Source organism: Stegastes partitus, unplaced genomic scaffold, assembly GCF_000690725.1.
Source record: "Stegastes partitus isolate 25-593 unplaced genomic scaffold, Stegastes_partitus-1.0.2 Scaffold274, whole genome shotgun sequence".
In the NCBI taxonomy this organism is placed as follows: Eukaryota; Metazoa; Chordata; class Actinopteri; family Pomacentridae; genus Stegastes; species Stegastes partitus.
Window position 1 is genome coordinate 139893 of NW_007578005.1, and position 27467 is coordinate 167359.

The 27467-nt window shown below is 42.0% G+C and overlaps 2 protein-coding genes across 2 annotated transcripts in view; one reads left to right on the top strand and one right to left on the bottom strand.

Annotated features, from left to right (window-relative positions):
- The first annotated feature begins 360 nt into the window (after positions 1-360).
- dnajc3a (DnaJ (Hsp40) homolog, subfamily C, member 3a) lies at positions 361-14112 on the top strand. Its single transcript, XM_008282486.1, has 12 exons — positions 361-570; positions 1063-1173; positions 1264-1388; positions 1645-1719; positions 3204-3356; positions 3492-3673; positions 4642-4761; positions 5942-6047; positions 6147-6267; positions 11991-12123; positions 12515-12663; positions 13542-14112. Exons 1-12 carry the CDS (start codon positions 489-491, stop codon positions 13697-13699), a joined length of 1515 nt encoding a protein of 504 aa, XP_008280708.1. The 5' UTR covers positions 361-488; the 3' UTR covers positions 13700-14112.
- A 1528-nt stretch (positions 14113-15640) lies between these two features.
- The window catches only part of uggt2 (UDP-glucose glycoprotein glucosyltransferase 2), a 40211-nt gene continuing 28384 nt past the window's right edge, over positions 15641-27467 (bottom strand). The window contains exons 31-41 of the mRNA XM_008282487.1: positions 26712-26796; positions 26419-26501; positions 26087-26110; positions 20049-20153; positions 19852-19936; positions 19560-19742; positions 19229-19389; positions 18400-18514; positions 18033-18149; positions 16786-16957; positions 15641-16605 (exon numbers count right to left, since the gene is read on the bottom strand). Of these exons, the coding sequence (XP_008280709.1) occupies positions 16586-16605; positions 16786-16957; positions 18033-18149; positions 18400-18514; positions 19229-19389; positions 19560-19742; positions 19852-19936; positions 20049-20153; positions 26087-26110; positions 26419-26501; positions 26712-26796 (1150 nt within the window). The 3' untranslated portion in view covers positions 15641-16585. The remainder of the gene's footprint in view (positions 16606-16785; positions 16958-18032; positions 18150-18399; positions 18515-19228; positions 19390-19559; positions 19743-19851; positions 19937-20048; positions 20154-26086; positions 26111-26418; positions 26502-26711; positions 26797-27467) is intronic.

Consider the following 27467-nt stretch of genomic DNA (forward strand, 5'->3'; position numbering starts at 1 on the left):
TGGCCTATTGCTTAAGAATACAATAGAATAGAATAAAACTTTATTGATCCCTTCTGTGTAAACCTCAGGGAAATTGTTGAGGGATTCAAAGGAAATATTACGGTAGAAATTAATGATTTACACAGTGCAAATGTTCCACTTTGCCCCCATAAGGTGAGGTGACATTATATTTTGCCCCCACAAGATAAGTATTACAAGTGCGCGCACACGCACCTGCGCGCACACGCGGCCCGTTCTGCTGCCGTGGCTGCTCTCCGTTGAGCCAGCGCATGTGGGCGGGGCTCCCCCAAAAGAACCAGCCAATCACAGGCACCCACGACCGGTCGGTTGGCTCTGTTGCTCCGCTGTGGCTCGGAGGTGGACCAGCAATGCAGAGCAGCAGCCGACACATGGGACTGTGGAGAAATAAGCGAAACAGTAGTTAAAGCAACCTCAGCTGGCGTCCGTGGGACACAACGAGAGAGGACCTGTGAGAACCAAATTCAACCATGGTGTCCATTGACCATGTCGCTCACAAAGTCCTGACTTACATCCCATATGTTCTTGTTTTGATTGACATGAGATATGAAGGTAAGAGGCTGACTGGCTCTTGGTTAAGCTAATGAGAGCTGCTAACTAGCTACTCAACGTTGCCATTAAGTTGAACTTTGATCACAGTTCAGACGACCTGTTCTGGCTGAACTGACATCGTGTCGCTCGTGTCATTGACAACAACGTTAGCTTGTTAACTCGCTAACAGTGGCGGCTAAGCTAGCTAATCAATCATCGAGGCAAACTTTTGCTGGTTTAACTTGTTATCCAAGCTAACTTAATGTGTTTGTTGGAGCCTACGTGTAATAAAAAGTTAACTGCTTCTTTAGTTATGTTAGCTGGTTAGTGTCTTTCGTGTAAACTAACCTAAAGTTAACTTAGGACGTACGTTAGCTAAATGTCACACTCGTCTCTGTTGACGTTTCTGATGTGACTTATCTGCTGCCTCCTCCTGTTTAGCTAGCTGTAATAACTTTATCAGTAATATTCATTATGGAGCTGGAATATGTCAGTATTGTGTTTGTTTTTCAGGAGTGAAATGTGGTAAGGATGGGAGTGTGGATAATCACATGGAAATGGGGAAGAAGCTCCTTGCTGCTGGACAGCTAGCTGATGCACTTTCTCATTTCCATGCTGCTGTGGGTGAGTAACACAAACCAAACCAAGTGTTTACCTGGGTTTTCACACAGGGAAGTAAAAGATGACGTCTTTGCATGCTTGTCATTCTGTCAGATGGAGATCCCAAGAACTACATGGCGTACTACAGGAGAGCCACAGTGTTTCTGGCAATGGGGAAGTCAAAGTCTGCGCTGCCTGATTTAAGCAGAGTCATTGAACTCAAACCAGACTTCACATCTGTGAGTTCCTGTTTTTACATTTGGTTTAAAATGATTTATTGCGGCACGTCCTACTGCAGACTTAATCTGTAGCTTACACTGAATTGTGTGAGTAGTGCATCTACACAACAAACTGGATGTACCTGCTGTTTTCGTTCACCTCAGCTGCAGGCATATCTGTGCTGGGAAAACGGTCCGTTCTGTCAGCTGCGTTGATAAGTTCATATTTGCAGTCATGCAAAACCGATGCTTCACTCGCGCTGTCTCTTTCAAACAGGCACGGCTTCAGAGAGGAAATCTTCTTCTGAAGCAGGGGAAGCTGGATGAAGCAGAGAGTGACTTCAAGAAGGTGGTAAGTAATAACCAGTTAAAATAAACTACAGCAACAAGACTGAGTAGGAGCTGACTCGTGTGAGAGACGCAGAGTTCGCCAGGAGGTGTCAGTGTTCATCTGTAGCCCGGTGTTATCGTAAAACTAAATTAAAGCATAAGGCATGAAGCTAAGTTGTTGTGTAGGATATTTATGGTTGTCCATGTAGTGCCCATTGGATTTATTTAATCATCACAGTGAGAAAGGCATCAGTGTGAATGCAACTAGGGAGATATTGAAATGAAACTTTATATTATTTTTCCAAAAAGTGAAGAAATCTAAAGAGAGGCCTTGTAATTAACAGGACAAATGGCTTTAACACAACACAAAGCTCCATAAGACCTTAGAGAACAGGAAACCATGCATCCATAAACCAGCTTACAAGATGTAGATAAGGAAAGGCTCACTGGAGCCTTCGAGCATTATTTTTAGGTGCTTCATAAGGGTTCACACTGGAGCTCACCAATGAATATTCCATGAGAATTAACATTTTACTCTGTAGTCTCACTCCCAGAAGAAAAAGATGCCTGTGTTGTATCTACAAATGACTCTTCCATCTCAGGGCACATGTCACACTGTCACATTGTCTAAAGGCATGAGTCTGCCCTGCAGCTCATAGGCCTGTTCTGGTCATGAGTTCCTTTGCCTTTACATTTCATTTAATGCAACACACAGATAATTTTTTTTGACTTGATTCCGTCTAGGTTGCAGCTCTGTGATTAGTCCCGTGTTTCTGTTTTGCAGGCTGCAATTTAAAACCCCAGGTGGTTAATCTGGAAGAGCAGAATGTGTTACAGACTGCTAAACTGTTTTATCAGTGCTTTTAAATGCTAGTTAAACACTCGCTTTCAAGGACCGTCTAAGGCGTAGACAGTCTTTAGATCAGTTGAGATGCCTTCAAGGAGCTGCTTTTCCTCTCGAGGTCAGTAGACATCTGGGCATCTGCAGTTTTTACTTGGACAACATGGGATCTGACCAGGGTTGTCTGCTGTCCTGCTGCTTCAGCAGTCCACAACATTGACCTAGCGTAATGCATGACATTTATGCATTACGCTCCTCGCTGAGCTGAGCTAGCAGGAAACACTTCCACCCCAGCCAGGTCTATTTGTAAGCGGTGTGTCATTAGGTGAGATTGCTCTTGTGAGTATGATGACCTCTGTGATGAGGATGATTATAATGTAATAGGTTTAGGGAATGGCAAGCACTGCTGTGATAGGTACTCCTTTCAGGAGGCAGAAGTTGGCACAGAAAGCTCTTCAGAAATAGAAGAGCTCATATTGGAATACAGATTGAATTAATTTTTTTTTTTAAAGCTCACTGAGTTTCTGGCCTGCTATCTACTTTTCACATTCCATGTTCTGTCCTGCCTTCAACCTTGTTATTTTTCCTCTAGCTTTTCTCCAGGTAGCCTTCTTTAATCATGACTTTGAGTGCTTGATGTAAAACCTGTCCTTGAAATCTTCCAGCTGAAGTCCAACCCCAGTGACAAAGAAGAGAAGGAGGCCCAGAGTCAGCTGACAAAGTCGGATGAAATTCAGCGCCTGGTGGCTCAGTCACGCAGCAGCTTCAACAGCAAGGATTATATGACAGCTGCTGCCCAGCTTGACACTATCATCGAGGTAAGAGACATACCTTGTCAGTATTACCCAAGTCGCCTGCAAGTATGACCTTGTCCACGTTATCATCACTGCAGAGTGTATAGAGCGGTTGTACGGAAACTGCGGTTTTTAAGAGATATTATCCACCTGTTACAGATTTGCGTTTGGGATGTGACCTCTCGTGAGATGCGAGCCGAGTGTTTTATTCAAATGGGGGAGATGGGGAAGGCCATCAGCGACCTCAAAGCTGCATCCAAGTTAAAGAGTGACAACACCCAGGCCTTCTACAAGCTCAGCACCATCTACTACGAGCTTGGAGACCATGAGATGTCCCTCAAGTAAGATCTACTTGCAGAATTCTTTCTATGAGGATGCTCCCATTTTGGTGTCAGATTGTGACCAGTACCAGGATAAAAGAGTTTGTCCCTACTAAATACTAAGTGGCTTCTCCCAGAATAAGAAAAAAAAGCAGAATCACATCTCTAATAGATTACATCCTATCTATTAATGTAATTTGACTTCACAAATTTAGAGTAAAAGTGTGTCATACTGGGAGTTGCTCATAGGAAGGCACAAAAAACTAAATATAATCCAGAACAAAATGCAATAGTCATGTGGTAAAGAGCTCATAAAGGTTGCTTTTTGTGAAACTGATTAAAAATCAGGGCTGCAGGTGGCTCTGTGGTTACCAAGAAGATCCCCAGTTCATGCCCCTCCTTGTGAACCCAGTGAGAATTAAGACTTTTAAAATTATTTTTGAGGTGATAAACAATGTAGTAAAGTCCTTCAGTTTTGGTGAAGGTCCTGACTAAGATATTTTTCACCTGCTATATTAAAAAATGTTTCCTTCCCTTTTGTATCACTAAGTTTTTTTGTAGCCTTGAATTAGCACCTGTTAAAACGACATTTCCCGATCCTCACTAGCTGACAATTTAAATTCCTATTCAACTTATTATTGCTCGCCTGTGTTGCAAACTTTCTAATTATGACTACAGAACCACTCGCTCACACTGGACACAGCTCAACATATTGCAGCCAGTAAAACACTCACTCACGCAACACATAACTGGATATTTGTTTACAACAATACAAATTATAGCTTGAAAAAATGACTCATGGTTGAAATCACCAGCTTGTACTTCACCTAATGTGTTTTCACTGCAAGTCCGCTCTGTGTTTTTGAGGTGTTCTTGTCGTGTTCGCCCACGCCGCCTGTTGGAATTAAAGCACAAACATCAGGTATCACTTTTAAAAAAAAAAGTGCCGTGTCACGCTTACCGTCTTCCTCTTCTTCTATGGTGTGCAGCGAGGTGCGGGAGTGTCTGAAGCTGGATCCCGATCACAAGCAGTGCTTCAGCCATTACAAACAGGTCAAGAAGCTCAACAAGCAGATCCAGTCCGCAGAAGAACTCATCCAAGAGCAGAGGTGTGTGTCTTTCCGAGGATCAGTTTGAGTTTTAGATGTTAGGCGTGTTGGATAAACGAGGACTTTTTTCCTGCTAGTCCTCACCCAGTTAAACGAGGGTTACCATTTGGTGTTATGGTTAAGGTCGGGGATTTAGTTGTGATGGTTCGGGTAAGGGGCGGGGGACGGCGTAACACTGGTGTTCAAAGAAAGTGCATCTTCCACTTACATCATATGGCAATATTTCTTATAAATTGCATCAGACGAGATTTACACATGGCAATAATAATGTAATATTGCATCACTTTAGAAGCTATAAAGAGTTGCAGTCATCTCCAGCTTGTATCAGTATGGCACATGTTGGTCTTCTCATTTTGTTTGACATTTAGAACGATCAAATGAAACAACCTGAGGCCTTCTGATAACATTTCAGCCATAAATGTTTTGTTTACAAAGCATAAAGGTTGCAAATGCTTATTTTGTAATATTTTGTGACGCTGGTCATTAATGGGGCTGCAAGGTGGCTCGGTGTTTAGCACCGTCGCCTCGCAGCAAGAAGGTCGCCGGTTCGCGTCCCGGTGAGGACACCCGGGATCTTTCATGTTCTCCCCGTGCAACCTCTCCAGGTTCTCTGGCTTCCTCCCACAAGGCCAAGGAGGTTAATTGGTGATTCTAAATTGTCCGTAGGCGTTTTCCCTAAGTCGACTGGGATAGGCTCCAGCCCCCCGAGACCCTAATGAGGATTAAACGGTGTACAGATAATGGATGGATGGTCATTAATGTAACATACAGTCATGAAAAAGGGGTTAGGAATGTAAAATTCTGAGGTGATGCACTTTTTTAAAACACCAATGCATCTCAGTGTCTTTACGAAGATGTAAAGCACAAACGTGTGTGTGTGTGCTTCCAAGCAGTTGTACGTCCTCATGAATACAAAATAATATCCTGTCTGAATCCCAGGAGTTGCATTAGTAGTAGAACGACTGCTTTCTTATCCTCAAGCACGCACGTCACTCTCGTCTTAATGTGAATGGATGTCACGTCATGTTTGACACACGCACGATATGATACTGACAAGAATAAACAGAGAAAAACAACAGAGTGCCGCGATGTTTGTGGATGCAGTGATCCGTGTTTTGCCAGCGCGACACCGCGCCACGATGTCGTTCAAACACCTCCGTGCCTCCTGCTTCTTTTTTAGATACGAAGACGCAGTGAGCAAATATGAGGCGGTGATGAAGACTGAGCCCAACGTGCATCATTTCACGCTCCTCGCCAAGGAACGGATCTGCCACGCGCTGGCACAGGTAAGACCTTTTACTGCAGCCGCGGGACGTATTAACTCGCTCTGTGCTTTTATTAAAAAACGTGACCGACCGTCGTGTTTCCTTCGGTGTTATCACCAGGGCCAGCAGGCTAGCCGAGCTGTCCAAGTGTGCAGCGAAGTCCTCCAGTCGGACCCAGAGAACGTGAACGTACTGAAGAACAGAGCTGAGGCCTACGTCCAGGAGGAGCAGTATGAGGAAGGTAAGCCTGTCAGATATAGTCACAATATAGTACGCCTTGTACTGAGGGTTCATGTGTAGAAATGGAGCTGGTAAAGACATTTGACACACCCCATTGTAGTTCTGATGGATTAATCGTAGCAACTGGACTTGCTTGAGTTTCACCTCTCATCCAAGAGGCTTCATCAGTTCTGACTGACTTGTTGGGAGTTCTTATAACCTTAAGGAGCCATTAACACCTGAGTTTCGGTTTTAATTGGGGGTTTGTTGCTCCTCCCCCTCGTTATGTGATTCATTAGTGCTCCCCCTGCCACAGTGGGCTTCGTTAGGGTCATTTGTGGCTAGGTGTGAATGTGGTTTCAGGTGAGAGGTGATGCCTCAGACCTCCACCTCTGTTGAGGGATGATGTTTCCAGTTTGACATAGATGGCTTCTCTCACCCCTCTCTCAAACCATCCCTGGTCAAAATCTGTACGATCTCTACCATTAATCTACGAGAATAACCACGACCTGGATGACTGAGAATCTTCACAGACACCCCATTAATCTCACAAAACGTCAAATAAATAAATGAATGCTCCTCCGACAATCTAAGTCAAAACTGAACATCAGCGTCAGTAAAGCCAGAATTTATGGCTCCTCCGTTGTATTGGATCGCATTACATTTTCTAGGCATTCCTAATAAAGTGGGACCACCTGAACTCTGCTCCACTGTAAAGCCAATACTCCTGCAAGTGGTGTCATGGCAGCACTGTGACACAAGGGGTCCTTGTAACACTACACAGAACACACAGTGAAATAAAGTTATCAAGTGTCAGTGAAACCTCATTTAAGCCTCCTCCTTCAAATCTAATCATCTCGGTGTCTGTTACACTCCGCGAAAAAAATAATGTGGTTTAATTTAAACGTTCAAAAATGCTTTGTCAGAAACAGAGGCGCTAACATCCATTTAAACTCCGCCTCATTTAACACAATCTTTGTGTTCATCACTAAATCCCCCACGTTGATGAATTTAAATAAGCTGTTTCACACCGACGTCGGTTAAAACACCACATTTTAAGCATGAAAAAGACAGTCATCAAGTCTTCGTAGTATAATTAGAATCAGTAGAAGTAAATACCGCCCGTGAGATCTAGACCTGCCCGCCGCTGCAGCCTGAGCGCAGAATTTCTTGTTTTTTTTCCTAACACAAAGCTTCAGTGTGCTTACATATGCTCTCAGCAGTTACTATCTCCTTAAAGACTTTGCTGGCAGAGGGGGGTGAGGTTGAAACAAGAGTCTCCCCTGCCTGTTGTCAAATTGCAGAAATGATGGCAGATGGTGAAATCCCCAGGAATAGTCTGTCTCCCACTTGTCATTTTACCTGTCACCTGATGTTCTCTTGCCACCCTGCAAACAACCAATGGATATTTTTGTCAAAAGCCCTGCCTACATTTAGTTTTTATCTGCCAGTTAAGTTGGAAAGAAAAAAAAAAAGAGATGAGACAGATTACAGATTAGCAATGCAACACCCGAACCGTGGATGTTTAAAACGTTTGTACATTCAGTAATCATTATTAAGGATATTCTAGAAAACAACAATGTATGAGAAAAATGTGTAAGATCCATCCATTATCTATACACCGCTTAATCGTCAGTAGGGTCTCAGGGGGCTGGAGCCTATTCCAGCTGACTTAGGGCGCAAGTCCTGGACAGGTCGCCAGTCTATCACAGGGCTACACTTAGAGACAGACAACCAAGCACACTCACATTCACACCTACAGACAATTTAGAATCACCAATTAACCTCAACATGTTTTTGGAGGGGGCTGCAGGGTGGCGCAGTTGGTAGCACTGTTGCCTCACAGCAAGAAGGTCACCGGTTCATGTTGTGGTGGGGGCACCGGAATCTTTCTGCGTGGAGTTTGCATGTTCTCCCCGTGCAGCGTGGGTTCTCTCCGGGTTCTCCGGCTTCCTCCCACACAGTCCAAAAACATGTTGAGGTTAATTTCCGTAGGTTTGAATGTGAGTTTGCTTGGTTGTCTGTCTCTGGGTGTGGCCCTGTGATAGACTGGTGACCTGTCCAGGGTGTCCCCTGCCTTCGCCCTAAGTCGGCTGGGATAGGCTCCAGCCCCCCCGCGACCCTAGTGAGGATTAAGCGGTGTATAGAAAATGGATGTTTTTGGAGGAAGCCGGAGAACCCGGAGAGAATCCATGCTGCATGCTGCACATGCAAACTCCACGCAGAACGATCCCGGGTGTCCTCACCGGGACGTGAACCGGCGACCTTCTAGCTGCGAGTGCTAACCACCGAGCCACCCTGCAGCCCAAATGTATAAGATGTATAGTATCGTATTATAAAAGGGTCAGAAACGTCTTCTGAATCCCATAAGTCCCATGAATTTTAAATGTATGATCAAAAGGATGTTTGAAGACGCATCATGCAGAGGAACGGGCCAAAGTTGTCCCAAGAAGGAAACCTATCAGCAAGTTGAGAATGTATAATTTCTAGACATAGTGGCTTTAAGAGATAAAAGGAGTGCATAATTAGTGGCGATATTAGCGGATACTTAATACCGCGTTAACAAGGAGTGTCTCTGAAACCGCAGGCGTGTCCGGCTCCAGCACAGCTATTTATCTGCATTGTAAAAACGAACTCATAAATGAGCAGCGCGCAGGAGTAGACATGTTCTGTGATTTGTTTTTCAGCAGTAGTAGCCTGAACTGAGCTAGCTACGTTGGATCTGATGTTTCATTCAAATTAGAGACTGCAAATAAAAAAAAAAAACCCTTCCTACCCTCGTACCTGGCGCTTCCAGATGGTTGTGCAGGCAGTCAGCTGAAGAGGAAAGCTGTCGCGGCGTACAGTACAGCTGCTGTTGATGAAAACGCTGCGAGACTCAGTCTGTCCGTCCTGTTGGTGTTGTCGCCGAAATCTATAAACTTATGACAATGAGGACAGGAATGAGGAGGAGGGATGGCATTAAACGGAGGTGTCGGGCACCCCTAGGCTGTAACAACTTGAGCAAAGAAAATCAAAACGTGTTCTGATGTGCAATGTAGTATTTCTGATGGTGTAATAAAAGAGAAGCAAAACACCAATTAAAGCAGTTTGTAGATCTCAAAGACGATTATGTCCTCACCTAATTATAGGAGCAACATCTCATCGATCGTGGTAAAAAGTGCAACATGTGGTGCTGATAGATTGTCAACACGCCTCCTTCCAGATGAGCTGAGCAGCACCTGAAACAGGCACTTTTGTTGGTGCAGAGGAATTTTATGCTGCATCGATTTACAAAGTTATCAGACACAAGGTGAAATGTGTTTCTGCTTATTCACATCCACTTATGACAGTAATGTTTTGATGTAAAAAGGAAAACCAGGTTCTATCTCTTTCTGTGTTTAACCTCTATTTCAACAGGAAGTCCCTTAAAATTAAAATCTGTTTGTTTCTTTGAGGTAGCCCTGGCCCCGACACAATTACAAAGTCACAAACATTCATGAAATGGAGTATGACAACAACAGACGTGCAACAGGAGTAAAGCACATTAAAGCAACCGGGGCACTAAAGATACATAAAACAGGATCCAGCGTAGCAATCGGAACTGCACTCTTCAGTTACACGTCTTTTGATAAGAGCTTTGAACTCTTCCAGGGAGACATAATCATTAAGCTGTAGCATGTTCTGAAGGTTTCTCTGGAAACGGGGCGCAAAGCAGGAGAAGGCTGTTCTACCAAGTTCAGAGCGGATCCCGGGGCCCCCCCTGTCTAGCAGCCTCGCAGATGAGCCAGAATCAGAACAAAGCTTTATGCTAATTTTCGCTCATTTCATATAATTGGCAAACAGCCGCAACTTCATCTAATGTTCTGATCTACGGGGTATCACCCAAAAAAAAAAAACAACCTTTATTTTAGATGACAAAACAAGACCCTAAGGTGCTATATTGAAGAAGTAAGAGAACACAAATATCCAATTAAACCCACAACAGACGTCAGTCCAGACAGGTCGGGCTTAAAAGTAGCAGCGTTCCTCATCGAGACGCCATCAGCTCTGAAGTCGCAGAGCATGTTGGCATGAACACATCGGCAGGTGGGAATGCCAGACCTCATGCGGGCTTTTAAAGCGCCAGAACACATGGGTGTGAAGTTCACGTCAGCACACCTCACGAGGTAAACGAGCCTGAAAACACCCAACTGTGCAAATAAACAGCCTGGAGCTGCTGCTACCTAATCAGTAGTTTTACTTCAGGAGTGAAGCTAAAGCATCAAGAAGAAGAAGAAGAAGCTTTATTGTCGTTGTACAAAAATTAGGGATGCATGATATATCGGTGACCACATCGGTATCGGCCGATATTAGTGTTTTTTTCCGATATATCGGTATCGGTCCGATCAACAAATTTAGCCGATGTGAAAAACTGAGGATTGTCTAACATTAGCGCCTTCGTCTCTACATTTGATATCGCTGCTATTTCACAGATGTTTTTACTGAAATGGTCCTGGACTTGAACGTTAAATATGTTTAAATATTTTTTACTTTCGTTACGTAATAAAAAAGACTATGTGGTCGAACTTGGTATGGACTTCTTTTGAATACCGACATCGATAATATCGGTTATCGTCGATATCAGAAATCTTAATATCGGTATCGGCCAGAAATTGTAATATCGCGCATCACTAACCAAAATACAATAAAAATTTGTTTGGCGTCATCTTTGTAGCCGCTAATATGGTCACAGTTCTAGGAAAGAAAAATAAAAGTCAAAAGGTGATATATCTAAATAATAAATCTAAAAAATTATAATATTTAAACCATCTTGAGAGACATGATTATGACACAAGTGAAGTTGTATCACATAGGTAAATTTTTGTGATAATGACATGAAAATACCAATATTTCTGGCAACCCTTCCTTTCAACTTTTTTAAATGGGAACCACGTCTGTTCCTGCTGGAAGATCGATTCGCTCCGCCCTAGAATGATCCTTCAAATGTAAATGAATTACTTCCCAGCCAGTAGATGAGTTTAAATCTGCATAGGCCGTGCCACGCTGCACCGTTCAAACAGTATCATAATTTCCTGGACGAGTCTCTTTCAATTTGTAGAGCCGCCGCTGTCACGCGTCGCTGATGCAGCTGTTTCAGAGCGATGTGACCAGCAAAGAGTGAATTTATCAATCAAACGCCGTCGGGCTGCTGCTCTGACGTGACGGGTAAAACGGAGCCTTTGGTCTTTTTAAACAAAAGCAGCGACAACAAAGCAGAAAATCAGGCCTCCGATTGAGTCATCGGACTATTTTAAGTCGAATTCACAAAATCATTTGCATAATAATCCAAACTCCGGCCCCAAACTTCAGCGACTACTCGTCTTAATTGTTCCATGATGGATTGCATTAGTAAAGACGTCTGAAAACGGAGGGCAGGGGGATAATCAGGAAACTGGATACGGACTTGTCCCCATAGCGATGCTGGTGTCACAGCGGCTAAATTGAAGCTATTAAGGCGCAGATTGAAAAATAATGCAATTATCGCGTGCTGATCCATGTGAATTCTTTGCGTCTTTTGCTCGGTTTAATTGTCAAAGTGGAAACTCGGATGCCTCGCACGACCCCCGTGACAAAGAAGGGCACAGACGCCGTGGCAGGGTAGACGCTCGCCACGACAAGGCCTTCAACATGTGTCTTTGTGTACCGTACTTAACTTTCCATTAGCGGCTTTGAATGAGTAAGCAACACTCAATCTGTCCCGTATTCTTATTTTTTTTTTTACAGCTATTAAGGACTACGAGACTGCTGGAAAACACAGCGAGAATGACCGTCAGATCAAAGAAGGCCTGGAAAGAGCTCAGCGACTTCTCAAGCAGTCTCAGAAGAGGGATTATTATAAGATCCTGGGAGTAAAGAGGTGGGCACCCTTCACTAGATTAGTGGGAATTCAGCAGGATATTTAATTGTCTGGGAGAATTGCTGCATCAGAAAGCAGGTTATGTTTTGCTTTTACACACTGAAACATCAAGGCGTCATTTTTTAAAAAGCCCTACTACACTTGTATATTACATAAGTGATCTCTTTTGATTTTTTTTAAACTTCAAAAGCACAACTAATCATTCAAGACGGAATACAAATTTAAGGCGACAGAGGCACAGAAAGTAACGGCTTATTACACGGGAGCCAGAGTGCTAACTTTGACACTTGGACGGGTATTTTTAGGCCCGGCTTATGTCGAAATAAGGGAAATAAAGAAGCTGTTCTTATCTTGGGAAAATGTGCTGATAATGCTCTCCCCACGGTCGCAGAACTGCCCAGAAAAAGGAGATTATCAAAGCCTACAGGAAGCTGGCACAACAGTGGCACCCGGACAACTTCCAGGATCCAGAGGAAAAGAAGAAGGCGGAGAAGAAGTTCATAGACATCGCTCAGGCTAAAGAGGTTCTCACTGATCCAGGTGAAGTGTGTTTGTCTGCGGAAAGTTGTTAGTGCCACTCTCACAGCAAATGTCAGGCTGCTGAGGAGGTGCTGTAAACAACTACTTATTATTTTGTCCAAGTACCTGCAGAGTGTCTTATGTTGGCCGTCTGGTTTTTATTTATTTCAGCACATGGTTTTATCCGAAGAGTCTTACAAACACATTTATATATATATATGTCTTTCTTTTATTTTGCAACGTAGCTCTAATTCTGCTAGTGTCACATCTACCTCAATTACTTTGACGAGCTTCATATTGTTTGCCTTATCCTTGCATTAACTGCTAAAGTCAGGCAAACAGAAGAAAGCTTGTTATAATACCCAAACTTAGCAGCATCCATCCATCCATTATCTATAACCGCTTAATCCCCACTAGGGTCATGGGGGGCTGGAGTCTATCCCAGCTGACTTAGGGTGAAGGCAGGGGACACCCTGGACAGGTCACCAGTCTATCACAGGGCTACACTTAGAGACAGACAACCAAGCACACTCACATTCACACTTACGGACTATTTAGAATCACCAGTTAACCTCAACATGTTTTTGGACTGTGTGGGAGGAAGCCGGAGAACCTGGAAAGAACCCACGCTGCACAGGGAGAACATGCAAACTCCAGAGAGACGCGACCTTCTTGCTGCGAGGCAACAGTGCTAACCACTGAGCCACCTTGCAGACTTAGCAGCATACATTAATTAAATTACATAATTAAATATTTAGGCTAAATATCAGTAACCTGCCACCACCACCATTATTTCTGTAGCAGCTGTCATTTCTCGGCAGCAATAAAACTCCTAAAATAAGTTTTTCCAAGTTCCTCGTAAAGCTATACTGTACTGACACGTCGATTTTGTTTTCCAGATATGAGAACCAAGTTCGACCACGGAGAAGACCCCATGGACCCGGAGAGCCAGCAGGGTCACCATCATCACCACCACTTCCAGGGAGGTTTCCATGGTTTCCAGGGTTTCAATCCTTTTGGCTCTGGGCCCTTTAACTTTAAATTCAACTTCAACTGAGGAGGCTTATTATCGAGCACAGCTGGAGTGGATTTTTTTTGTACTTTCCTCCCGGTTTAAAAGGGAGACCACTGGCAGAAGGAATGTCACCCAACAGGCGTCACAAAGTCACGGAGCAAACGGCCACTTTTAACTCAGCGACTTGAACTAAAGATGCATCTCTGTTGTTAAATCCTACATCTCTGAATTCTGACTGGGGGAAGGTCTGTTGCTATGCTAACAAATATCTGCCTTGTGTGAAACGGCTTTTATCTTTTAAGAGTAAGTTTATGCTGACACAACATTTCCACGTATTGGACACTCTACAATTCTTATCCATTCGTAAGGTTTAATTTGTACAAAGGTACAGTGCTATTTTTATATGAATGGAATTTTCTGTAACTGTAAATAAAGAGCTATTTATGTACATTACATTGAAGTGAGAGTGTGAAACTGTTTGTGTTGAAGAACATACAGTGTTAGTAGTTTTTTTTTCAAGCTTGAAGCAGACATCCACTGACCACAATGGAGAACAAGACTTTGTAATGAGGGTTTTGTAGCAAAGATTTACTTCTTTACACCAAACAGTGATATAAACATCTCTATTTGACATAGCACAGTGGAAGATGGGTGCCCTGAGAGCAGCCTTCCTGCACCCATTTTTTATTTTTAGTTTTTTAAATTGACTTATAAGACAGAAAGGAAAAAACAAAAATGTTGGCTTCAGTCGAGCAGCAAGACCCATCGTATTCCTGAGACAAAAACACTGGTTCATTGTGGAATTGAAATAATGGAAAAGATCTTTCAAAAGTAACTAATACAGTGAAGCTGAACGTACACAACATGTAAACATACTGTATTGAGTTAAAATCCTGTATGCTACCCATAAACCATGATCCTACGTGTGCAAATGAGGTTTCTTTATTCCTTAATGATGAAGTCCAGCCTGGTCTGCACGGCCAGAGTCACATGAACAGTCAACCTCAGATGTATTCATACCCTCCCATTAAAGAAAAGGCAGTCACTCAAATAACTAGAAACTGAAAAAAGTAATAATAAATAAAAATTTGCTAAATTATAATTTAGTGAAATAAGACATTGTTTTTGAATTGTGGTTGAAAAGAATAATTTAAAAGAAAACAAAAAAAAACTTGTGGACAAATTAGAGCACTTTGTTGATGAGCAGTGAAATCAAAATAGCTGTCAACAGGTGCAGAAGTCTGATTGAGAGTTACAGAAAACACTTGATTGGCTCAAAGGGTTGTTCAACAAAATATTAGTTTATAGTTCCCATCATGCTTGTTTTTTTTAAAAATATATATTTCTGTTGAACCACAATTCCGAAGCAATGTCATGATTTCTATTACATTTTTTATTTATTTGTTACTTTTGTTAATTCCAACTTATTTCAGTGACAGCAGTTTTTTCCTTCTTTAATGGGAGGCTATGAATACATCTGAGGACGACTGTAACACCTGGTAAAGACAGACAGCCGTTCGTCAAGCCCTGCCCCTTAACTAAGGTTGTTCTAACTGCCTAGCCTTCACAGCACAGGCTACAGTAATGACAGCAGATGCACCACGGGACATTATCAGTAACATTTTCATCCTCTCAGTGATGAAGGTTTTAACCCAAGACCATGATTGTGTTTTAGGTTTCTTAATACCTTCATGATAGCAACTCTTCAGGAGGCACATCCATCTTTGTTTTGACTCCTAAACAGAGGCAACTTGGGTGGATAGAATATTTTTTCATTCAGATGGTTAAAAAGTTTGAGTAGTTTAGAGATACACAAGGAACAACAGTAAATGTTTTCTAATTTCTTTTTCTTTTAAAAAACAAACTATACGCTAAAATGTACCTTGAGAAAACCTGTGCAGTGAATTCATGCTAATCCATCAGTATCGTCAGCTGCCTATGCTCTATGTTGCAGACTTTGAAATAAAACAGCATTCCTGTTTGTGTATTCCACAGCTGGTATTTATATGGTACATTATTACAAATAAAATCAAAATGCTATTCAGTCCAACATCCTTCTACATAATGTTATTTAAGCTGCCTTCAACAGGAGGTTACTTCTGTAAGTAGCCATTTAGCTGAATAATGTTTATAGCTCCCTAAAACAGATAAATGTAACATTTAAACCATCCTGTGCACTTTTACACCAAAGCTTTTAGTTTTGCAAAGGCTAAGCTCTACAGCCCTGCCACGCGATGATTATGATTAGTTCCAAAGCTTAGTTTGGACAATTGGCACTTGGGGGCAGGATTTGACGAATGGTCGGCTGTGCTTTGTGCTAATGGTTGTTCTTGATGTATCAACTTTAAAGCAATTTGCGAAATTTTAAAAACAGAAAAATTTCAGTCACTTTGGTTTGGCATTTCAGTCAAAGGTGTTACAAGTCTTCATGTTGTTTAATCATGTCAAATTAAGAACACCTACACGTAACAGCTTTTGGAAAGGAGTTAGGAGTTTTACATACAAAAATAAGATTCCTAGAAATGTGCCTTCTCCATTCTTTGCATACATCATCAGTGCAATATATGCTTTCTCTTCATCCTTAAACACACACCTAAAAGAAAAAGGAGTGCTTGGACTGACCTCACCCCTTCACTCTTTTCGTGTTTACTTAATTCTCCGCTCTACTTACCAAGATCTGAGTGTAGAGCTCAAAGCACACCACAAGTTCACGGTTGGCAGTTAACAAATACATCACTTGTTGATTTTGTATGATGTACTGACTGCAGGAGCAGATATGGCATCTCTGAAAATATCACATCCTCCTCCAGCTGGGGATGTAACACTCCATGGCTATGTTTAGATGGAATTGTCTGTCTTCAAGCTTCACAGGTGGCCTGTGTGCAAAAGGTGCTGCCTCCTTCCTCTTCAGCATGGCGCTGGCAGCCACTAAAGTTCATCACGGTTGTCTGCTGGGCAGAGGGGGGAGAATGTTGGAAAGAAATGATGAAAATAAACACCGTGGTAGGAGAGAAACAAATTTGGCGAAGATAAAGGTTAATCATGCAGAAAGAACAGACGGATGTTACGGTTTGACTATAAAAATGGGGAAAACGCTGCAGACAGAAAAACATTTTTTTTCCTTTAACCTTTTTTATGTTGCGAGGAGGAGGAGGAGGGACTTTGTTTTTGCATTGTTGTGTCTTCCTGTTCCTGGACTTGTCTCAGCAGCTGTTTTATCTCGTTGTCATATTCAACCCACTCGGGCACGATCCTTGCTGCAGCCATTAGTTTGGGTTCCTTGGTCTTCGGGTTGTTGCACTGCATGAGAAAAGCAGACAAAGCACATCACTCATGCCACCAGGGCACTTTCTCCCAACAAGTCACATCGCCATTCCCAGCACTGTCTGTGATAGGCATTTGAACCTAATTTGATTTCCAATTCTGTTAAAAGGACATTAGGCCATGTCTTGTGTCTGAATTACCAAGTGGTGACCTATACCACAATGAGACAATACTTCCTATTCCAGTCTACTGGAGCCTGTCCACTAATTCTCTAAATTAGTTTAGGACACTACAGGATTGCTCCTCAGTTGTCTTCTAAATGCCAAGTGCCTCATGGACATTAGTGGCTGGGAATATTTTAGTGCAGCTACAGTTCCTGATTGTAACAAATAAAGCTGGAAATACGGCACATAAAATGACAACTAAATGTTTTTTCCAACTATCAACCCACAAAAGAGGAATTAAAACAAAGGGGATAACAAGAACTGATGGATTTCATTATCTGAACAATGGGATCATTTGATGTGATGCTGAATTATTTACAAGGTGTGTCAAAAAAGTTCCAGGACTGGTGTCACAAAAACCCAAACTACAAACTACGAGTTTTTCCCTTCAGACGATCAACCAGCACGTCTACAAAGAGATTCTGTTTGCTTCGTTCAGAGGAGGCGAGAGTTGTGGCAGGACAAGTCGTGGCTGCTTCACCATGACAACGCACCTGCTCACAATGCCGTGAGCATCTGACAGATCCTGGCTGAGAAGACAATCGCCGTGCTGGAGCAATTTTTCCTGTTCCCCAAGCTCAAGGGGGTCATCAAGGGGACCCGTTTAGAAGACGTGGACGACATCAAGATGGCTGTGACGACGGAGCTGCGGAGGAACCCGGAAGAATCCTTCCAAGAGTGCATGGTGGTGTGGCAGAGAAGGCTGGGGAAGTGTGTTAGACTCCAGGGGGATTACTTGTAGTTTGGATTTGAAATCTATCTTTTGTGACACCAGTCCTGGAACTTTTCTGACACACCTCGTATTGTTATTTACTCATTTCCATGCATGCCAGTTAGCTTCCCACATGACTACTTGGTATGAGACAATCCATCGCTCCAGGACTCACCAGGTCTATCGTCTTAGCTGTGACTTTGGAGGTATCATCACACCACGTCTCGCACCACAACCACTCCTGAGGAAGAGACTTGATGGCCACCTGGTGAATCATGTTGTTAGGAAGATCCTAAAAATACCACAAAGCAAAATATTAGGGTTCATTATAGTTATGATATATCAATAAAGTACAATATCAATCAATCAAACGTTATTTGCATTGTACATCTTTGAGCAGTTCAAAGTGTTTCTCAAATGACAGATGAAGCCAATAATAAGAACAAGTACAAAGTGAAAACAGCTCAATTAAAAAAAAGTAAAGGAAAAAAGATCAACCTCTGCATCAGTTCATGCAATGATGGTATCTCTGAGTTATGTACCTGGTCCAGGTTAGACAGACTGTTTGGGTCTTGGCTCAAGGCTTGGTACTGGCCTCGTAATCTGTCCCCAGCTGCAATCTTACGGAACTTCTTTAAATCTACTACATACAGAGCGCTGGGTGAAATACGAGAGGGAGAGAAGACATAAAAAGCAGGTGTGAGAAGACCATTTTACCAAAGTAAAAGCCCACAGGAATGACTTTATGAAAATAAAAATAATGACCCAATGAAGATAAATACCTCAGGCACTTTCACATAATTGTAGCTAACATGGCATATTAACGAACCCAAAGGTGTAGACTATGTAGTTTCACTCATCACTTATTAGATTTATGTCTCCCAGAGGATATTCTCCGCCGTATGTTTTCCCTGGGTTCACTGGAGCAGATCATCTCTCATCGTTTCTGCTTTCGCCCTGCCCCTCAGAGCTAAGCACCGCATTGGCATGAAATCACTGTGGTTTTCTGACTTTTCTTTTTCTGTCCCTATCAGCCAGCGGTGAAGCTAAAAGTTCTTTTCTCTGCTCCTCCGCTGACTGCCACCCGATTCCCCATCACACTGACTGACAGAGAATTCAATGCCACAAGCCCAGCAAGGAGCAGAACATTTTATTTACGATGATGATTTATGATTTCAGATGTACCATGGCTGTATAAAAAATTAGATGCTAAAAATAAAAAATAGCTGCAAGGCCACCAACGTAAACAGCTGTAACATTTCTCAACCCTAGATTTATAATTTACAATGTAAAAAATATGTACGCAACACAACAGCTAATACATCAGTTAGGGCTGCCATCAAGAGTTCAATAGCTTTTAGGGGAACATACCTGATGTGGTATTTCCTGTGTCCAAGATGTGAGGCCCAATATCCGGTTTTCCAGAAGCGATATCCGTCCATCTCTCTGCGGCTATCGCAAAACGGTGTGTATCCATAAGGAGCACCCTCCAAGTTTAAATCTCTCAACTCTTTCAGATCAGCCCGAACTATCTGCAAGAAAGAGCGAGGACTTCGGTCAGGATGGAAAAGGATTGATGACACTTACAGTAGGGTTCAAAATCTCATCCAATTTTCACACCGGGACTGATACAGACGAGTCTCCCCTTCAATCGCACCCTGCCATGTAGCTTGTTACTACATCGGCTCAGTTTGATCCTTACCTGGTCGGCGTCCACAAAGATGATCTTGTCTACAGCCAGAGGGAACAGAACATCCAGGAAGAGGATCTTGTATCCCCAGATAATCCGCTGCTTCTCAGTCTGCTGGTGGAGCCAGCGGGGCCACTTGTACTGCACTAATTCATACTGGAAGCCGTATGACTCTGCCATGCGGGAGATGGTCTCCTAACAGCACCAAAAATGTAAAATAAATAAATAAAAACAGTGGTTAAACAAATAAAATACAAGGGAATATTTCTTTGAGTAATAAAATATGAATGTAATGTGGACATACCTTAAAAGAAGGAGAGAGGTAATTCTTCAGGAACCAGAACTTTACGTGTGCTTTTGTATGCCGAAGGACAGACAGCATCATTATTCTGAAATAGAGACAGAACGAGACATGAGTAACTTTCAGGATCAGGTCTAAAAAGAACGCAATGTGCAGAGATTGAAAAAGAAGCATGCATTCGTGAACTGAAAGTGACCCACCTCAGAAAGCGCTCGTACAGATGGCCTGAGGCCACAGAAAATATGTTTAGAACATCCTCTTTTTTCTTTCCTCCATCATCCTTCTTTGAGCCACCACCTGTGATGCTGTAAATGAGACCATAATCCATGAGTCTGTTGTGTTCTGATGGATGCATGTTTTTCTTATAGTGACATAAATCAAAACATAAATCAAAACGAAGCCAGTGGCCACCACGCTTTCGTAGAGCCGAGGGTAATAGCAGTTGGAACAGCCAGCAGAAAACATTTTGCAACAAACCATGCAACACTGTGCAGTAAACAGAGATGTTTTATTGAAGTAAAACAAAAATGGGGATGGAAGTGCTGTGGAAATCAACTAATGTGGTACGATTTGGACAGACCAGCTCCTGCTGACACTTGTCTTGAGAGCTGAAATAAAATGTTAGAACAGACACAGCAAACAGCCCATGTTCACAGCTAATGCAGACTCCATATAGAAAAATGAAAAAGTGGGATGCATTTGGATTCAATCACTTCAGAGATCTGAACAGACATTTACATGAGAGCAGTGTGTCTTGGGATCTAATTATTTGTTAACAGTTGAGATCAGATCATGTTTTTATTATTTCTAAGAATATTGTTATATACGTCACATTTTTCAAGTTTTTGCTGCCATCTGTACCAAACACATATGTTCCCTTATGTCTGGAGAATATGATTTATTGGCCCGGGCATTATTACAGTATTAGAATGCTTTATTAATGAGAGCATTTTGTGACACATTTAATCTTTATCAAAAAGTAAAGTATTTTGATAATGCATTTGACCATATTGCAATTTCAATTAACTGTTTTGGCTCAACAACGGCCCTATCCGTTTCTTTTTAATTAATATTTAGCACTGTAAGTCTTGGGGTCACCATATTTTAGATACAAGTCTTTAGATGATTTCCAAATTTTTTGGGGATTATGATATTCCAGAGCTGCAAGGTGGTTGCCGGTTCGCGTCCCGGTGGGGGCACCGGAATCTTTCTGCGTGGAGTTTGCATGTTCTCCCTGTGAAGCGTGGGTTCTCTCTGGGTTCTCTGGCTTCCTCCCACAAGGTCCAAAAACATGTTGAGGTGATTCTAAATTGTAGTGTGAATGTGCTTGGTTGTCTGTCTCTAAGTGTAGCCCTGTGATAGACTGGTGACCTGTCCAGGGTGTCTCCTGCCTTCGCCCTAAGTCAGCTGGGATAGACTCCAGCCCCCCATGACCCTAGTGAGGATTAAGTGGTGTATAGATGATGGATGGATGGATGGATGGATGGATTATGATATTCCACATTAACCACATCCAGATACATTAGTAATATTTTGCAGCAGAATCAAAAACTAGAGGTTAAAATAAAATGTGGGCTGGGGTTTGATTTTTCAAACAAACCTACAATAAAATAAAAACAACTACAACATTTCTACCTGTCAAATTGTCCATTGTCTGTTCATGCATTAATGTGGTCGCATAGTTTAACCGTAAATATTTTTAATAGTCATGACTCTGCTGCTCTAACACATCATCTTGCAATTAAAAATGTGTAGCCTCAGGTGCCATTTTGCCAGAACCTTTGGAAAGAATTAGACACATATGACTGTTGCCCTGGAAACCTGGTGTTGCTGGATAAGGATAGAGAAAAAGAAGTGGCGAGAATGGATGGCCCTGAAGGAGCAGCGTGATTAGACGAGAAAGAAGTCTAAATTGTGTACATTTTTTAAGGAACCGAAATAACTGTGTGAGTCTAGTACTGCGACGAGTAGTCAAATAATTGCATCGCTGATTGTCAGAAAATGTACCAACAATTATTGGAATGGATAGTTTAAGTCACTAATGCAAAGCTTTGCTACTTGTAGTTTTTTTAAATATAAAAACAGACAAAAAGGGAATCATTTTAGAAAGTAATACGGGTGTGTCTTCACTGGTTTAAGTAATGAAAATAGAGAAAAAACTGCCTGAAATGTGGTCATTCGTGGAATCTCATCTTCCCCTGCAGTCTACACTCAGTGACCTACGTTCTAGACTACGAGCAAGAAAAGAAAAGAAACCCTCTGTACCTTGAGAAACATGACATTAAACCACACTTTACAGTTGATACATACAGACACTGCCCATCAAGTCGGTACATTACCTTTCAGACTGCGATAACCAGCCAGTTAAGCTACAATTCTTTTTTTTAAAATGGTTAAACAGATTAACTGAAATGTCTTATGCTGAGATAAAAGCACAGATTAAAGAAAAATCCGAAGGACACTCTCCACACTTGTGAAAGAATCAACATACCCTAACCGCTATTAAAGAGCAGCGGCTCATGATGCAAGGCACATTTAGCGCACCGAAATCAGGACTTGTGCTGGAGGGTAGACGTGTCTGCAGTCAAACTGTGTGTCCTTGTCTGTAACAGACTGCTGATGTGGGAATGAGTGTCTCTCCCACACTCAATCACAACCACAGCGTCGGCCTCGAGGCTCCAGGAAGACACCAGTGAGTGAGAGGGAGGTGTGAAGGGAGGGGAGGGGGAATACTGTTTGTCTCTACATGTCCTCTAAAACAGACTCTCTGACACACACATTCACGAGTCTAACTGGTAAGCAAGTCACATCCATACAAAACGAACTAAGTGATGTACTCCTTCCTTAAACAAAGCCGAGCAGTGTTCCACTACTTCTGGGTAGTCACCACACATTGGTGGAGTCTGGGGATGCCGACAGGCTGCCATGACTAAGCCAGCCATTGTGAGGGGCCTCCAGCGCAACAATGGGGTCCCCAAGATAAGCAGCTTTAGAGGGTCAGGTGAGAACCCGTTTGGCTGCCTCACGCGAGATAATCTGGACCTCTGGAAGGGTCCGCGGAGCTCTGGATAAATCCTGAGCTGTGGACGACACCAGTTGGACAAAACTTTACTTCTGTTTGCCCTCCAACTCTGTAAACAGGATCATTCTCTAATATTCATTCACTCCTTCCCCACACTCCCAACACACCTCACACACTTTACCCACACAGCTCACAGCACATCCTGACAGCTCAAACCACAACCAGTTTCTCTTCCATGGACACCTCCTTATTACAATAACGTACTACTCTGCAATTCAGTTCATTTTCTGAGCTGTGTGGTCTGAATAACATGGATTTCTTCTGCCCATACTCAGCCTCGGCACGTACAAAGCCACAGAAGAAACCACAGTAATCATTGCACAAAGTTCAGATGGTAAACACACAGCCAATACATGTTGACGAACACTTCTGCCTGTTATATAGAAAAACAATGATGTCTCAAGTCCGATCCAAGACTCTACACTCAAAAGTTCTACAGCTACTTGGGTAGAGGTGCATTTTACAGCAACGTCCATCTGAAACCTGAACAATTCCCTCAGGTAGGATAGCTGCCGACGCTCGCTGACACCTTGTGTGGCCCCAATGTTTCTGATTTCTAAGAGCAGCATAAAGGACATTAAACTCGCAAAGCTCCCCAGGCTGAGAGTGGCAAGAAAGGACTGTTTCTCTTCATTTTCCTCCAAGTCAGAGACAAAGAAGAGAAAAGGCGCAAAGGCAAGAAATCCCAGAGCAAAGAAGGAGGAGAGCATGTAAGAAAGAAAAACAAGAGAGACCTGGAAAAGAATTTTCACTCGGCTTCGCTCTTGCTCGATAGAGATAAAGCTGCTTTTAAACACGAGAGAATGTGTAACAGCTCTGTCACTTAGACTTACTGATGTTTGCTGATGCATGAATCCACCTCATTAATTCTTCATAAGTGTTGATCAATACATGGCCTTGAGTCTTGCTCTTTACAAAGCATTCTGAGGATACAAATTAAATAATGGACATAAAGTCACCTTTACTTTTAAACCAACAATCTTTTGTAAGACCACTAGTCAAGGTCTAGACAATAAATTGGCTGAAATATTCAGACTCTTTCACTTTTATTATCCTAGCGCTGGGTTACCTTGTGCAGTCATTTTGAAATATATTTTTCTGGGACCGTCATTCAGAGTTCAGTAAAAAAAAAAACAACACTAAAAAAAAAGAAACAGCTATATCAGTGAGAAAACGAATATTTCATTGTGTTATTTTGTATCATGTGTTACTCAGACTAAATTATATTCGGCAGTTTCCAACGTCTTCTTACAGTCTTTTAATTAGTGATCATTTCTGAACTTAAGCTGAAACCAGCTGCCTTCAGTAATAAGACTGAGTAGAATATTAGGTTTAAACTCCTCAGAGCGCCGTTTTCATGCTGGACCACTTTGACAAAGAATCCTTAAGCACAGTACAGGATAAACAGTTAAGACTTTCTTGCTCAATTTTACAACAGACTTCAACACTAAGATTTGTCTACCCTGGTTTTGAAAGGAGCTTACACTGGAATCATGCCAGAAGAAAGGACTCTCCTCTCAAAATGCAGCTGAATTCCAGTTAATTTTAGATTCATACATTACGGCCACTTAAGGAGCAATTACTTCTCTTGAAACCATCTTATTCGACCTTTTATGCAACATTTTAATGTAATGAGTATTTTTATTACTCAAGTGCAAGCATACCATGGGAAATTAAATGCAAGCATACTGTGGAAAATGGTCTTACGACGCCTTTCGGCTATTAATTTGTTTATCTATTTACTCCAACACTTGGAGCTTATCTGGTCCTGGCCACGGAAGAAGTAGACTATACAGGGGTAGCTCTAATTTTATTCTCCCGAAGGACATCCTAGAGCTCCTAAGAGTAAATGCCAAAGCCAGTAGGGTCTGTTTGTTGTGTGTCTGCCTCACGGTGTCCCTCCAGTTGGACAAATCTTGAATGCTTCCACAAGAAGGCCCAGAAAGCAACCTCATCAGACAATTAGAACACCTGAATTTCAACATGAAGGAGCAGCCACTCTACTCCGAGCTCCTCTGGAAGTCCCAGAGGCCAAGGGTGCGCTTGATCAGTCACAGCTCTGACTGCAATTACTTGCTGGTGGCATCAGCCAGCCACATCAGGCATTCCCAAACACCCCAATGTACATGTTCACAGGCCTGCAATGCCGACAGTTCACATGCAGACCGGATGAGCTCTCCCAACTCCCCAAACTCATTGCCAAATTCCTCCAACATAGTGCAGAACTGGTCCAAGGCAGCATCTGCACTGCTCCTACTGAATGTGGAGTTGCAGCCATAGCAGCTCCAGGACCTTGGCATTGCTGGGGAGTCCAACTGGCTAACAAAGCTATAACGGATTCCTTCTTTGGTTTCATGGCCTCTTGCTCTGCTGGTGCCCTTAAAAAAGTTGCTGATTTGCTCCTTAATTCACTCTAGGTTCCAAGAAATATTCAACCAAATGTAATGTCACTACAAATAAAGCATCAATCTGAGGTCCAATGAAGCCCAACATATTAATGTCTTATGTTATGCTATCTAGTACATAGACTCATACAGGTGATCCTCTTGTACTCCAAGGAATACTCCATCACAATGTTGGGACTAAGAAGTACACACACATGGAGCTGGTCGATCTCACCTTGGGCAACTCTAGAAAAGTGAGGAAGAATAAAAAAGCCTTCGCTCATCTTGAGATGATACAGGTGGCAATCCATATTCCAAGACCAAGTTTTTGTAGACAAAAACAAAAGTCCCCCACTTCACTTTATGCTACAGTCTGATCTGCAACACAACAAGGGTTATCACTAAACCAGCAGCAATCTACTAAACACAGTGTGTGTACGGTTGTATGTAACTGTGCATAGTACTTTGTTTGTGTGCATAGTTAATGCATGTACACAAGAACACACACATGTATTTAACCTACAACACAACCTGTAGTGCTGCTAATATTCAAAAAAATCTGCATAAATAAAAAAGTGCAAAAAAACTCTAAAAATATATGTTCACACCTCTACAGCATTACTGTTAGAATGTAAGTCTAATTCTGATTCATTACAAGAGTAGCGCAACAACTGAAACAACAACAAAATAAAATAAAAAAAACACACTGCATGCTAATGATTATGACAAAGAAGTTTTAGGTGTTAAATGGGTTCCACCAAAAACTGCCTACCTTTTCTCAAAAGTGCTCCAAACACTTCACACAGCAAGCATTAAGTGAGGAGACAGGATCACACAGTTAGGAAGTGTTGGGGGGAAAACACACAAATACACACACATACCTACAGAAGCACATATTTTTTGCAAGACTAGATCTTACAGCATAATATTGCAGTCTGGATCCAGGGGAGGAGTAAGATCTCCTGAAACCGCAACATATAATTGACAAATGGAAGGCACATCAGCACACCCATCAATCAGTGAGCGCACAGTTGTTACTACCTGTGAGCTAGAGGAAGACTTTCAACCTACTAAAGCCAACGAAACTGAGAACAGGTTACAAACCTTGCTATGGAGTCCCATATGCCTTTGCTTTCATTACTTTCACTTAAAAGATCTTCACTGATCTTCTCTGCCTTTTTCTGCACCTGTAATACAAAAGTAACCACAAAACAATTATGTTCCATCTGGTTTTATCACAGACTGTGTACAACTGTTGTAGCACCCATAATTTGTGATCTAGGAAAAGCAGAGCACATCACAGGAAACTACAGAAGAGCATTTCACCTTAAGTTCAATAATAATCAGTGCTACAAAGCATCTACTGTACACTACATGAATCTAAGAAACACACTCACCCTCACTTTGATGATCTTACTGTGGAAACTATTCAGCACAACTATCACATCGCCAGCTTCTGCAGGGGAATCTGTTCCATCATGCCTGGAAAAGACAATAAAGAGTGAGAAAACGATTACTTACAAAGAGTGAAAATCAATTATTATGAAATCTAAGCAATGGATCCACAGCCAGTTAGTCTAACATAGATAAAGACCCGTTTGTATAATGACATAATTTACCAATACTCAGAATTGTATTAATTAGATAAAATTAGATTAGAATAGATAAAAACAAACAGACAAATTCAATACAAATTCATCTTTAGTTGACATTGTACTTATAAATGAAGCTCTGCAGATATGTTTGACTAGAGGTTATGAATGTACTGGCAAAAAAAGAAACACAGAAACTGTCATATTGTAATAGTTCTCCTACAAAATTGACTGAACTATCCCACCAAAACTACTTAAAATGTCAATGGTCAGTCAGAAAGATGACTGTATTTAAAGTACAAACATTATTCCTTGTTGACATAGAAAAAAACCCAATCATTTCTATATAGTTTTTTTTAAAACGTACTGTTAATAGTATCATTTGTTAACAGAAAGAAAAAGTCATCTGTGGAAACCTAGAAATGCTCCTTTAAAGCCTTCATATAAAGCCTCAATTAACACCTACAGAACAACTCAACCAATCAGGCTGAGTTAAATTTGCTTTTTAACAGTGTTGTTGAATCTTCCATTTCATTTACTTTTTTTTGTCAGCGTCTGATG

Bases quoted from the DNA above. Each gene is read 5' to 3' on its own strand.
- dnajc3a (XM_008282486.1), top strand. From the start codon at position 489: ATGGTGTCCATTGACCATGTCGCTCACAAAGTCCTGACTTACATCCCA. The intron at 3,357-3,491 runs GTAAGAGACATA...CACCTGTTACAG, and splicing joins AGCTTGACACTATCATCGAG to ATTTGCGTTTGGGATGTGAC. The intron at 12,124-12,514 runs GTGGGCACCCTT...CCACGGTCGCAG, and splicing joins AAGATCCTGGGAGTAAAGAG to AACTGCCCAGAAAAAGGAGA.